The sequence below is a fragment of the Micromys minutus genome (genome assembly GCF_963924665.1).
Source record: "Micromys minutus genome assembly, chromosome: 3".
In the NCBI taxonomy this organism is placed as follows: domain Eukaryota; kingdom Metazoa; phylum Chordata; class Mammalia; order Rodentia; family Muridae; genus Micromys; species Micromys minutus.
The window spans coordinates 28,306,579-28,321,816 of NC_137972.1; the positions used below are offsets into that span (position 1 = coordinate 28,306,579).

Here is a 15,238-nt window from a genome sequence, read left to right on the forward strand (position 1 = left end):
TACGCCGCCATGGTATACGCCGCCATGGTATACGCCGCCATGGTATACGCCGCCATGGTATACGCCACCATGGTATATGCCACCATGGTATACTCCACCATGGTATACGCCACCATGGTATATGCCACCATGCCCAGTGCTATGTTTCTGTTGTTTCTTTTTCTGTGTTTTAAGTTCCTAGTTGAGTAACAGGCAACTGGCAGTTTCTTCCTTGAGGACCGTCTTCAGTTGGCATCTTTTACAGAGTTGTCTTCCTTGCCAGAGTTCATGTCTCAGCTTCTACCTTTGTCTGCATTTAACCTCTAAAACTTGGCATGTGTTGGTATTTAAACCTAGACTTTAATTTTTTCTGAATTCCTTCAGCAACCCCAGATCATTCCTGTGAGTTCAAACCATGTGCTGCTAAAATTCCTTCCTTAAAGAAGATGTGAGTAATATTTCCCCTTCCTCCAAACATCCCAAGAAGTAAACCAAGATACAATCCAGCAGTTCGCCCCAGTGTGTTGCGCTTACTTACAGACCAATGGGAGCTACAGGCAGGAACATAGGTCATCTTAAAGCAGCCACACGGGAAAGTCTGCACCCAACATGGATAGAGATTGCCCAGGACCGAGTGGCTGGGACCCCTCCCTAGTCTTTCCTCTACTGTTTACTTCCAAACCCTCCCAGAGGCCACATGCAGTTGGACAGAATTGCATATGGCTGGTTGGGAGACATGGCAGGATGCTGAAGTAAGGGTCCCTGCTCCTCCCATAATCGAATGTCAGTAGTCAGCAGGTCCAGCTGTGGTGAACTTTTGAAAAAAGTTGGTGGCAGTGTGGCCCAGAGAACAGTTCTGTATAACACCGTCTGTGTACCCAGTCATAAACTTCTGTCTCCTGTTTGTCCATTTCTTGTGGGTTTTCCCCTCTATGGAAAGTTTTCTATATCCTACAAAATCTAGCTTCTTGAAAGTTAGAGAAAAAATGTTAATGGCAGAGGTGTGATTTGTATTTCCTTCTTCTTTGACTTTCTGTAGACTTTGGTGTTCATACATGTTTATCATGATAGCAATGTTCTCAGCAACTGATGTTGAACTCTCGTAGTCTAAATGTCAGTAGTTATTGGAGTTTCCAACCAGCGAGCTGTCCCACTGTGCTGCTGCCTTGTGCTGTACCATACAGTCTCATCTGAGGCAGAAAATCTAATTCTCAGATACTTGTTTATGATCTGGCTGTCAGACACTTAAATGTCAGTTTTGTTCCTGCAGGTGGATTCGACATGGAAGTAAAAGGCTGGGGTGGAGAAGATGTTCATCTTTACCGAAAATACTTACATAGTGATCTTATTGTGATTCGAACTCCAGTTCCTGGTCTTTTCCACCTCTGGCATGAGAAGCATTGTGCAGATGAGCTGACCCCTGAGCAATACCGAATGTGCATCCAATCCAAAGCCATGAACGAGGCCTCTCACTCCCACCTGGGGATGATGGTCTTCAGGGAGGAAATAGAGATGCACCTTCGCAAACAGGCATACAGAACAGACAGCGAGGCTGCTGGGTAACGGAGTCAACGTAGGAGAGTGTGAACCTCAAACCAGCACTGTTTATTCAGCCTTAATTCCAGCTCTAGAGTCTGTGCCTCTTCCAGAGAAAAACTTTTCTTTTTCATGTTCTTTCTGAAAATTTTTTGTAGCTCAACTTGATGTAAGAAGAAAACACAGGTGTCTTGATGTAAAGCTTTGTGAATGTTCTGTAGTATGAGACAGTTGACATAATGGCACTTGATATTTGTTCCCAAAATTATTCGAATTAGATTCTGCCTGGTACCTGTATTCTGATTGGTCCTGGGTGTGTGCAAGGCTGCTGTTGGGTTGCTTAGCACACTCCTACGGGGAAGAGAGTATTGGTTGGTCATGACCTGCAGGCACACATTACCTGCTGACCACTAAGTTGATTATTTGGCGTCAGTCTTTAAATGAAAGCCTTCATTGATCACATGTAGAATATGTTTTCACAGAGTAATTAACATATCTGAAATCTACAGTCTGTCACGAAGGCATAAATCAAAACCCCTTAGTTTCGTATTGCTTTACCTTGGAATATGTTTTTAAGCAAATGGATATAGTAGATGTAGTTTAGAATTTATGGTTTGATTATGAATAAAATACATTGTTATGTTTCCAATGTTCAAAATGCATAGTCAAATTGTAGTAGATTGTTTTGAACATTTTATTATATCGGAATGCAGGAAAATAGCTGTGTTTGGGAACAGCTTTTTATATAAGCCAGATGCATCAGAACCTTCCTAAAGAGGCATAGAAGATACAAACATTATAGCATGGTTTTATATGGCTTTTGTTTTGCACTGTCTTGTTTAGCATGGGTACATATGTATTTATTTTCTTGTATATTAATTTTTGCCACAATTGTGTTTGCATTTGTATTATACTTTCAGTTGAAAGAGTTTTATTGATGAGAAAACAATTTAATGTGTTGTATAATAAGATCACCATTGATTTGAGAAAAGGGAAGGAAGAAAAAGTAATCTGATAAAAATATGAATTATGGAGTACTTTAAAAACATGTACAGATTGAATGCTATTTTAATTGAAATGTAAATTATATTAATGAGACAAGATGAATAAGAAATTATATCCCAGTAGAACTGTACTATGATATTTATCACACATGGATGTTTTATCATTGGGCCATTTACTAGATCCAGAACTTGAAGATAAAGTAAAGGCATGCAGAAGCGTTTCACCCTTGACCTTTAAAGGGACCTGCTATTTGTATATAGCCCATGAGGACACAGAAAAAGCCATTATTCTTGTTTGGTAAGTCACACCATCTCAAATGTCACAAATGCCAAATGTCCAGGTGCTAAAGAGAATCCAATTCAGTCATAACTAATTGCTGAGGATTCCAGCTGGGGTGGTGTTGAGATAGTTCTTTAAGATGTATTAAGTGCTGTCTGCAGAATAAGCAGAGCCAGTGTCTCCTTTGTACACACTTATTTATTGTAAAGACCAGTGACCATGTGTTTAAAATTAGGGTACTTAATGATTTACAGAGGTGGTTTCAGCTTGGTTTTGAGATAATCAAATGATTTTTACTTTAACTCCTATTTTTTTAAAACTAGCTTTTATTGAAGATGGAAGCTAAGCAATGAAGCATTACTATATTTTTTACATTAAGAGGTACCAATAAAGTATTTTGTTACCAAAAGCTAAATGAAAATGTGGTAAGTTAATTTCTTTCTAATCTGATATAAGTTCATAAAGATAAGCCACACGCTGATGTGACATTAAAGGGTAGAGCAGGGGCCAGCACACAGCACCAGGGACAGCCCCTGTGTGCCCTTGTAGAGCACACGTCTTCTCTCTGCTCAACTCTGTCCGGTCTGAATTCTTGCTGTTATTTCATTATATGCTTTCTCGCTGTTGTGAGGTATTGTGTTCTAAAATTCACCCATGTTGCCAGGCTTGGTGGTACAGGCCTTCAGTCCCAGCTCCCAGAAGGCAGAGGCACGTGGATCTCTGTGAGTCGACAAAGTGAGTTTAAGAATAGTCAGAGCTGTTACATAGAGAAACCCTGTCTTGAAAAACAAAACAAAAAAAGGTTTGCTCATGTTAATATCCAAAGTGATTCATTTTTATTATTGAGTAATATTTTATGAACATGCTCTGATATTGACTTTATTGATAATATTTGTGCCTCCAGAGCATTTGGTTTTATTTATTTATTTATTGTCGTAATATTGTCAGTTAGCTTTTGGTTGTTTACAATTTTTACGTTTTCTTTTTCTGTTACAAACAGTAGTATCATGAGCGTGACTGTACACTCTTAGAAGTATGCCAGAATTTAGGAGTAAAATTCCTATGACTTCGGTCATAAGTTTAGTAAGTGAGCTTCCCAAAGTAGGTTACTTACACCAGGCCTGAAAACATTACTCAAATTATTCTGTAAAGTAGGGAAGAAAGGATCTCTTTGAAATCTTTTTTACAAAGCCATATTACCTTAATACCCAGGCCAGACAAAGACTCTACCATCCCTCCCACCTCAAAGAAGAATTAATTATAGAACAGTCTCCTAGATGAACATAAATACAAATTTTTGCAATAAAAGAGTTACAAACTAATTTTAAAAAGTCATTCAAAGTGATCACGCTAACCTCATTCTGGAGATGCAGAGGTGTTTGAACATATATATGTGCAGTCCACCACAAAGTACAGGCCAGGACAGAAAACAAATGATTGCCTCATTAGATGCAAACAAGGCCTTGACAGAATTCAGTATGCTCTCATGACAAAAGGCCTGAAGAACCCAGAGACACAGGACACATCTCAACAGTATACAGGAGTCCCACGGTTGGCATTCTGTTAAACGGAGGAAATGCCTGCTCTGCGCTCTTGTGCACAGTAGGCTGTGAAGACTTGGCTGGAGCAATAAGACAGTAGAATGAGATAATGGGGTGACAACCAGGAAAGGAAAACATCACAGTGTCTTTATTTGCAGGTAATAAGATTCTATAACTAAAACGCCCTGAAGACTCTACCAAAAACCATCTACAGCTGATAAACTGTATTTATAAAGAGTAAGCACTATACGAAATTAACAAAAAAAAAAAAAAAAAATCAGCCTTACTATATACCAACAACAAACATACTGAGAAAAAAAAATAAAACCTAAGATGACAACCTCATTCACAATAGCCTCAAAAATATCTTGGATTTGGTCTGAGGAAGCAAAAAGACTTTTACTATAAAAACTTTAGGACACTGAAGAAAAGGAAATTGAAGAAGATACCAGAAAGTACCAGCCATGCTCATGGATTGGCAGAAGTAATAATGGAAATAGCCATCTAGCCAAAGGCGGACTAATGCCTTACTAATCAGAGTCCCGATGATACATTCATAGGAACTGAGAAAAGAAACTTAAAATGTGTATGGAATCACAGAAGACTCCAGCCAAAACAGTACTGAAAAATAAAAATACTGCCAGAGTTACCCCAAAACCTGATTTCAAATTATATACTACAGACATTTAGTAATAAAACCAGCATGGTACTGGCGCACACAAACCACTGAGCAGTGGAAGAGACTAAAAAACCCAGTTAATACGTCAGCGCACCTACTGCCACCTGATTTTTAACAAAGTTGCTAAAAACATAGTGTTGAGGAGGGAAAGAAAAAACTTTAAACAATGATGTTGGGAAAATGTATCTACATGTAAAAGAATGAAGCCAACTGATCTTTTCTCTCACCCTCCACACAAACCAACTCCAACTGGATCCAAACCCTCAATGTCAGATCTGAAGGAATAGTAGATACACTTCAGGGTGGGCTCACGTAAGCACTCTCAGAGCAGGACTTTGGGAGCCCAGGAAATAAGACCAACAACCAACAAATGGGTGTTCATGACATTCAAACGCCTCTGTGCTGCAGGGGGAACTGTTGACTGACAGGCAGTCTGCAGACTGGGAAAGTCTCTGCCAGATATCTGATGGAATATTTGTGTCTTTATATACGGGGAACTCAAATAGTTAAACACCAGTAAAACAACCCTGTTCCTTGAGTGACCTAAGAAGTACAAATGGTGGGGGCTGAAAAGATGGTTCAGTGGTTAAGAGCACTGACCTCTTCCAGAAGTCCTGAGTTCAATTCCCAGCAACCACACGGTGGCTCACAACCATCTGTCATGGGATCCGATGCCCTCTTCTGGTGTGTTTGAAGACAGCTAGAGTGTACTTATATACATAAAATACATTATTAAAAAATAAAAAAAAGAAGTACAAATGGCTAAGAAAGAGTTTTAAAGTGTTACCTGTTCTTATCAGAGAAATCCAACTTAAAATTATTTTGAAAGGAATGGGGAGGCTATGGGAAATGGAGACTCCTGGTGTGTTGCTGGTGGGAGTGAGAAGTCTGATTAGCTGCTGTGAGAATCAGCATAGCAATCCCTCAGAAAACCAGGAAAAGATCTACCTACCTTATGGCCCAATGTTGGCACTCCTGAGCACATACCGAAAGACTATTTCCTGCTATAGACACGCATGCCCACCCATGTTTATAGCTGTTCCATTCACAATAGCTCAGACATGGAAACAACCTAGTTGCCTATTAACTGATGAATGGCAATGCAGTGTGGTACCTACATACAGTCTGGAGCCTGCATACAGTGTGGCGCCTATATAAAAGAGCTTTTCATTCAATATGGTACCTATATACAGTAGAATTTTATTTGACCATGAAGAAAAATGAAATTGAATTTTTGGGTAAGTGGATGAATCTTGTTAGCAAGTCCATGGCATTCTTTCATCAATATTACAGCCAACTTCCTTGGGAATCTAATCTCAGCCACTCAGACTTCCAGCTTCGTGGACTGAACAACCACCATATTCTTGCCCTCTACAGTGTGAGACAGCCATTGCTATTCCATCCAGAACACATGCTGTAATATAAGAAGAAAACCCATATGCGTGTGTATGTATGTATATCTGTGTGTGTGTGTGTGTGTGTGTGTGTGTGTGTGTGTGTGTGTGTGTGTGTGTATGAAATTCTGTCAATCCTTTTACATTAGAATAGTAGCATAAATGTTGTGAGGATAACCGAAGACTTTCTAGACTTTCAGTTGGGTTTAAGGCCTATTCCACAGAAGGAAACACATGATGTCTGGTACTGAAAATCTGGCCAAGAATCTTTTGTTGGGAGCTCGTCAGACCTCAAGGGTAAAACTAATACTATTATTTCGCTAAATAGGTATAGTGACAAACTGCTCTCCAAATTTGTTTCTTTCTACACATAGATTAGTGCAAATTCCTTCAGAGAAATTTTTTTGTGCAGTTAATGGACAAGTGGTCAAAGGGCAGAGAATAAGAAGAAAATCTTTATAATCCCCCCACACACACACACAAGGCTTAGGGACCACCGTGGAAGGAGTGGAAAGATTGTATGGGCCAGATGTTAGAGGCGGATGGAGCAAAAACAGTGTCTTCTGGTTATGACAGGCCCTTCTGCTCCATTCGTGAACTTAGACGGCTGTAGATGCCTGCATAGTCAACCGTCTCACATGGATGAGAAGGAATTCCTGATCCCCTAGCTAAGGAGCCATGAACAGTCAACAGCTTCTCGGGTGGGAAAAGTTAGTTTTCATGAAGGCTGTGGCTTCTGGGACTGATCATGCTCCAGTAGGTGACCCCGGTGTCCAGAAATACACGGACAGGATATTTGGAATCAGTGGGTTATTGAACTTAAAAAGAAAAAGATACACATTTAAAATGGAGTAGAGAAGTATAGGGTTTGATCTCAAAGAAGTTAGGGGCAAGAGTTGGGTGTGAGTGTGATCAACGTATATCCAAAAAAATAATAAATATATTTATTTTGTAAAACCTGAGCTACTCTGGAGACTTGAGATCAGGAAGAACAACCAGAAGTCAGATGGAGTTGTGGAGAACTGAATATCTAGACACTGACAGGCTAAAGGGCAGCAGGAGGCTGTCAGGCAGGTTAACCCTCCCCTCGCTGGCTAGGACCTGATCTAATCTGAGGAGAGTCATCCAGAGTTACATAGTGTTGAGCGTGAGGCCAGCCAATGGATCAGCCTCTCTCTGGAGCCACCTACCTGTCATGGCTTTAGAGTCACTCGGGTTCCAGGAATACACATGATACGCCACAGCTTCAGTAGGGTGACTAATACCCAAGAGCTTTTGAAAGCAAAACGACAAGTTTTCTGCCTGAAATCATCCCAGCCTCTGATTGACTCCCACACACCCCAAAGCTAAAACGTTAGTAGCCCCTGGGAGTACCATCTGAGGAGTCTCCGGAAGCTAAGAAAATCTGATCACGTTGTAGACTGCAAACATGGCCGGCAGAGGCCTCTGGTATGCAGAGAGAGGAAGCTGTAAGGTAAAGAGGGCCTCAAACACTCATCCGGTAAGGAGTCACTGGGCAATGGATAGACCAGGGTCTCAAGGGCACCCTCATATGCATAGCAAATTGGAGACCAGCCTGAAATACATGAATCCTTGTATTAAAATAAATGAACAATAAATCAAAGATCTCAAATCACCCAGTGAAACCCTTCAAACTCTTACAAAAATTAGAGCAACCTAAACCCAAAAGCAATAGATAGCAAAAGAAAGAAACGAAGGAAGGTAGATAGGTAGGTAGGTAGACAGACAGACAGACAGACAGACAGACAGAACAATCAGGGAAGAAATTAATAAATGGATACTAAAAGAACAATACATACAATCAAAGACCCTAAAAACCCCACCAGAAAAGTCTTAGAACCGATCATTTGTCTCTGTATTTTTTGGAGAAAAAAAAAAACCCTCATACAATATATTCTGATCAGTTTCTACTCCCTCAACTCCTCAAAGATCCTTCCCATCTCCCACCCACTCAACTCCCTGGCCTTTCTTTCTCTTTCTCTCTAGAAAACAGGCAAGCAAACAAACAGCAACAACAACAAAACAATTTTTAATGAGAAAAAAACACAAAAACACACAGAAACAAAGCCCATAGAACACAAAAGGATCACTTTCAGCAAAGTGCTAAAACAAAATTCTTCTCCAATAGCCATTGCTTCCCTACAATGACGATAAGAAAGCTTTGGAGGAAGCGTTAAGGTGGTGCCCATCCTTCCTGATGCTGCAGCCCCTTAACACAGCTCCTCAGGCTGTGGTCACCCCAACCACAAAACTATTTCATCACTACTTCCTAACTGTAATTTTGTACTTAGGTGACCCCTGGGAAAGAGACATTCAGCTCCCAGGGGGTTGCAACCCACAGATTGAGAACCTCTTATGGGGGAGGGATATTCAAATAGTTTAAAAGAAAAAGTAGAAATAACCCTAATAAAAGGGTGGAAGTTTTCTAAATAAAAACTGAAAGATACTGAAGAAAGAAATTGGAAAGGACACAGCAGACAACAAGGCCTCCCACACCCATGTGTTGGCAGAGTTAATACTATTAAAATGGTTGTGTTACAGAAATCAAGTACAGATTTAACATATCCTCATCAAAATGTCAATGGATTCTTCACGGAATGAATTTTTTAAAAATCCTAAAACTCCTTTGGAAACACAAAAGTCTCCCAACCAGCCAATGCAATCCTGAGAAAGTACCGCTGGCAAATAGTGCCACCGCCAGCCGGCCGGTGTGACCCAACACTGGGAGACTGACACGAGAGCTCAGGTTGGGACCAGGGTTGAGAGCACTGGCTTCACTTGCAAAGAACCCAGCTCAATTCCCAGCACCCACTTGGCAGCTCACCACCATTTGTAACTCCAGCTCCGGGGGAGCCGATGTCTTCTTCTGGCCTCCATGGGTACCAGGCATCCACATGCTGAACAGACACGCGTGGGAGCAAAACACCCATACATATAAGATAAAAATACATGTTAACTATTTTTAAAAGAAGATCCCAGGTCCAGAGTCAGCGGGGCTACATGGCAAGACCTCATCTCATACACCAAGGAGACGTACATGTGTTCTCTTTTACTGTGCTTCTAGAGGTTGTAAGAACTAAGGGTATTTAGAGGATGGAGCGACAGCAGAATAGAGCACTAGCTGCTCTTGCAGAGAACATGGGTTAGGTTTCCAGGACCTTCATGGCAATCCACGGTTATTTACAACGCCGGTTCCAGGGACTCCAAAAACAACAGGCACGCATGTGGTACATGTAATGTATGCAGGTGGACACTTACACACATTAAATAAAAATAAACACTTCTGTTTTTAAAACTTGGGGTTGTTTTTTTCCATGAATAGTTGGGAAAAACAAAAATCAAGGGCCTATAAGCCACTTGAACCTTTTCTATCTAGGGAGATTTTTTTTTAATCCACAAGCTCAATTTATTTAATAATTACAAAGCTACTCACCTTTTCTGCTTTTTTCCTAGTTTTCTCAGGTTTTTCTTTTTATTACATTCCAATTTTATGATGGTAAAATAAAGTTTGGATTAAATCTACAACGTTGCTTGGACTGTCGTCTTGCTTCCTACGTTATAGACAGAATTTAGGTTAACTCCACCTCGTTGTCACTACTAGTCTCATTTATTTATGTCTTCCGCTTTTTCCCTGCCTCGTCAGGGTTGGCAAACTAGTTCCAGTTCTTTGCAGTGAAGAACCCTTATCAGTCATGGGAGACCAGTCGCCTCAACTCCTCCCTACATGCTATTCTCTGTGTCTTTAGTTAATACCCGTCAAGTCTAACCTCTGGTAGGTGTGAACATCTCACTTAGGCTTTAATTTAGTTTATGCCTAGGGAAGAGGTGGTGGGTACCTTAGCATATGGTCACTGGCCATCTTGGGGGAAATACCTGTTCATTTGGGTTTTGCCAATTTTTTTTTTAATGGCTTGTTTGGATTTAATGTCCACTTGCCACATCGTAGGTCACCTGCGACGGAAACCTCAGCCGAAGAATTGTACTGATTGATGTGGGAAGACTTGCTCGGAGTCTGGGAGCATCCTAGGTGAAAAAGGACGTGTCCGAAGAAAGATGATTTGGGGTTTGCTTGCACTGCGTTGATTTGTTCTGTTGTTGCTTGTTAGACTGGAATCCCCAGCTGACCCCTGCTCAAGCTGGGACACCCCACCTGCCCTCCTTCCCCCACTTCCAATCCCTCCCAGACGAGAAAACTTCCCTACCTGCTTGGAGAAAACTCCAGGCTAATATGTCACTCCCCCCAACCCCCAGTCTCTGAGTTTCCGGCAACCCACCAAAGAGTGCCCGCCCAGGGCTGAGTGTTTTACCACAATCCCAGCTCCTAGCTGGTAGCCATCACTCCTCACCTAAGGTGTTTTAGCCCGGATGTTGACCTCCTCCTGTGAGGTCAGTGAACCAGATGGAGAGGTGCCTCCTAACCAAACTGCATTTATCTGTTTTTAATCTGGTCTAATCTGGCCCTATATCTGCACCACTGATGGAAAGAAAGAAACCTATTAATTGCTCGTGATGTTCCCTTCACTGATATCAGTTCCAATATTCCTAGGTTTCCATCATTGACCAAGACTCTCCCGGAAGACTCTAGGTCTTCTGTGCCAGGTTGGGACTGCTGTGACAGCCAGCTTCATGGACTGAGCAACTTAATGCTAGGCTGTCGGCTTTCCCAGGGTGACACAGCTACTGGAGTTACTGACTGATGAAAGTTGAATAATTATTAGGTTCACAGCCACTCAGGTGTGAGAAAACCAATGTTACTATTGTAACATAAGCCAAGTCAGTAATATATGTAATTACATATAATATATATTGTGTGCATATAGAGTCTGTTCCTCTAGACAATGCTGACTAATACTAATTGAACAAAACGGTATTGGGCACTTCATTGTGTCCAAGGTGCTATGCAGGCTGCTGTACAACTTAGGCCAAAGTTGCTTTTGTTCCCAGTGTTTATCAGAAAACAAACTCGAACAGAAGTTAGTACCAAGAGTGGGGTTACTGTGATGGGTCTGACCATATGGCTTTGTACCTGGGACTGTTTCAGGGAGAAAGGTAGAAGGTTTTGGAGCTTTGGGATAGAGAGCCGTGGAGTGCTCAAAGCTTAATGAGCTGTTGTGGGAACTTATGGAAAATATACAGATATAACGTAGTTAAGGAAAGGTGGCTTGTCAAGGGGGAAGCTTGAGTGTCCCCTGGAGCCTCAGTCAGGACCCTTTGTGTCATATATCTGAACTTGGAATCATTGGAAGGGAAACTCCATTGCTTTTACTACAAAGAAGCAGTGCCTCAGGTGAGGCTTGAGAGCTACACTTCTCTGTGGGTACTACAAGGGTGAGGATTTAGAACACAGTTAGAAACTATAGTGCTGCTGGCAAATGACAAGGGATTCTCCTCTTGGGTCTAGGAGCTCTCCAGCCCAGGTAGCTGGTGAGTTTATAGTGCAGAAATTCCACCTGTTGAGTAGGCCTTGATTAGATAATTAATTAAAACTGTTGTTTTCCCCGGGGTGTAAGTGCCCCTACTGTCCCTGGGGAATCTTACCAGGCCGGTCATGCTCCTGGTTTCCAGGTTTTACATCGAATAGACTATTAATAACTTTTCTCCTTTCGCAGCCTGCATAGCACCTTCAGCTATGAGAGCAGGTCCTCAAGGAGTCAGGGGCAGCTCCATGATCTAAGCTCTGTATCTGAGGTATGTGGTGTCTTCAATGGCAGGGCCTTACATCCAAGTTCTGGGGGGGCAGCTAACGGCAGTGGCAGTAGCCTGCATTGTTTGGGAGGTTTCTTGGACCCCTGACCAATATCTGGAAGGGAGGTCTCTGCCTGGTACTGGGGGTTTTGTTCAGCTGTGACTCTTTAAAATTTTTTCTTTATTATTTTACATGTGTGAGTGCTGTGTCTGTCTGTATGTCTGTGCACTGCGTGCATATAGCGCTTGTGGAGGCCAGAGGAGCTTGTTGGAGCTCCTGGAACAGGAGTTATGAATGGTCATGAGCCACCATGTGGATGCTGGAAATTGAACCCTGCTTCTCTGCAAGAGCAGCCAGTGCTCTTAGCTGCTGAGCCATCTCTCCAGCCCTAGTTTATAACTCTTGAAGGAGTGTTGTCACCCTGTGACAGTGTTATGTGTCTCTCCCTTCCCCCCCAATTAAGCCCCTCCCCCACCTCCCTCTCCCCTCATACCACCTCAGCCCCACCTCTCCAGAGCTACTGCCTCCTTGCTGGCTTCCAGGTATGTGTTTAAATGTAAACTTTCAGAGCTAGGGCCTGCAAGTAAGAGCCAAGAAGCACCATGCGCTTCCTTGTGGCTAGGTTACTTTGCTGGGTACAGTATTCTCCAGTTCCATCCATTTACTTGCAGATTTCACGATTTTGCTCTTCTTCAGACCTGAACAGAATCCCATTGTGTGTGTGTGTGTGTGTGTGTGTGTGTGTGTGTGTGTACTACTTTGTTACCCATTTATCAACTGGGGGCATTTAAGTTGTTTCTGTTTCCTGGCTGATGTGAACAGAGCAGCAGTGAACAGAGTTGAACAAGGAACCGTGGGATGCTGAGCTGTCGTCCTTTGGACATAGGCCAAGAAGTGTGTTATGTGTTAAGCTATATTTATATATTATGTTCAGTGTTTTGCTAATTCTCCACAGTGATTTCCAGACTGTCCACATCAACTTTCAATCCCACCAACAGGGATGAGGGCCCCCCTCTCCCTACACCCTCACCAACACTGGTCCTCAGGCAGTGTCTTAGCCCTCCCACCTGAGGGAAAATGAAACTTCAAAGTAGTTCTAATTTGCATTTTCCTAGTACTAAGGATGCTGAATGATTTTTAAGGCATTTCTTGACCATTATTGTTTCTTCTGAGTACTCTGTTCCTATCCATAACCCGTCTTCTTGACTGGACCATTTGTTCTTTTGAACCCTTGCTTTGAGTCTTTGCATTTTTTAAAAATATATTGTGTTCACTGTTTTGCACATACAGTTACTAATCTGAATGTATAAGAAACATTTTCTTATTGCAAAATGTAAAAGGATCTTTTACATCTTCTTTTAGACTATTACGATGCTTCTTGAACTTACACGTGCAGTCCACCTGGAAATGGCCTTTAGCGCAATGGATTATGGGAAAGGCCCAGAGCGCTTCTCTGGGGTCTCTTTTGATGAAGCTCTTCTGAGAGCAAACTCCATTTTACTTTGTTTAAAAAGTTTTAAAAAAAATAAATAGAGTTTGGAAGGGACAATTTTAGACTTGCACTTTTTCTTCGGTCCCCTGAGGATGGTCCCCTGTGTGCTAGATTCCGTTTCCCATGTAAGCCGTGCCTAGCAGAGCGCTTTACAGGAGGGTAGAGCAGGTACCTGCAGGAAACATCAGGATGCAGCAGCCCCGCAGGCAAAAGATTATGACTAATCTTATGAACAAGATGTCCCTAACTTTTATGACATCCTTGGGTGTGTTCTCTGAGAAAAGCTGGAATGTCATACTCATCCTGCGCATCCTTTGCTAGTCTCATTAATCACCTGAGAAGTCATTTGTCAGAATGTAGTCGGGCTGCAAACAAACATTCCTTGCTGGGTTCCCCATCTTTGAAGCCTACAGTGGATGGAACCCTGCAGTCCCTGCTGCCACCTCCCTAACTCCAGGCTCCTTAGGCGCACACACACACAGGCAAGGGAGAAGAGCAACATGTTCATTTATTGATGCAAGTACATCCAGTCACACCACAACTGACATCCTGCATATGGTACAGCTTTGTATCAGAGATCAACTCCAAATACCAAAACATCAAATGGAGGGTGTATCAAATTGGGGCAATAAAATAGCAATGTAGACACTTTCTCAAAAAGATACTGGAACCGGTGACCCCCTGAAGCACACGTGGACGGAAGGCTCTTAACACATGTACGGAAAATGCTCTAACATTATATTCCAAATATATATTCTCAAGTTTCCAGCCTTTATCTCAAAGACATAAACAAATTGATATGTACTATCAATATACAATCTGTACCAGCTAGAAGGTCTGAAAAGTGCAAACACACTGTGACAATACAGTGTAGCTACTCAGCTCCCCAAGGCTGAGGGTGGCCACTTAGCCCTCCTCCCTGTGGCCCGGCCGGCCATCTCCGGATTGTCCAAAGAAGCTCTGGGAATGGGACCAACCATTCCATACTGGGCCTCTTGGCAGGCACCTCCCACCCACGTCCAGAAAATCAGTGTAGATCTCCCCAGCTGTCTGAGGAGCAGAGCCGTCCCACCCATGATCCGTAAGACCCAGGGTTCACGTCAGGAAGTCGGACAGGAAAGATGAACCACAGCCCCCTGTTTGGATCAGAGATACGCTGTTCTCTGTTGGCCAGTTTAACCGGAAGTGCTCCAGTGTGGTGGCAGCCTGGCTAATTGAGTTTCAGATTACCCGTTGGGGGCTCCTACCAGAGGGAGGGGAGGCTGTCTGTCTCATACCCAGTTTCCTTTTCCTTCTCTTTGCGGACCAGCTTCAGACACAGCTTTGCCATCCTTGAGTGTGCTTTTGTGTTTTCCTTCCTGCAGCGCCGCCGCGCCCGGAAGACAGGCAACACCACAAGGCTCTCCCTAGATCCTCATAATTTTTTTTTTCTTTTTCCTCTTCTAAAACACAATTGAAGAACGATCTGCCAAACATATTCTCACAGAAAATATGCTCTCAGGCATCCCCCTGCCCCCCCAACCCCAAAAATCCCTGATAAAGGAAAATGAAAATGTAAACTTTGGAAAGCCCGTATGTAAAGGTTCCCTTCCAGAAGTGTGCACACAAGACTTCCTGGCCACTCCA

The 15,238-nt window shown here is 42.5% G+C and overlaps 1 protein-coding gene across 1 annotated transcript in view; it reads left to right on the forward strand.

Moving 5' to 3' along the window:
- The window catches only part of CSGALNACT2 (chondroitin sulfate N-acetylgalactosaminyltransferase 2), a 28,085-nt gene extending 24,934 nt beyond the window's left edge, over positions 1-3,151 (forward strand). The window contains exon 8 of the mRNA XM_080914944.1: positions 1,250-3,151. Coding sequence (XP_080771070.1) covers positions 1,250-1,542 — 293 coding nt within the window. The 3' untranslated portion in view covers positions 1,543-3,151. The remainder of the gene's footprint in view (positions 1-1,249) is intronic.
- Positions 3,152-15,238: the final 12,087 nt, after the last annotated feature.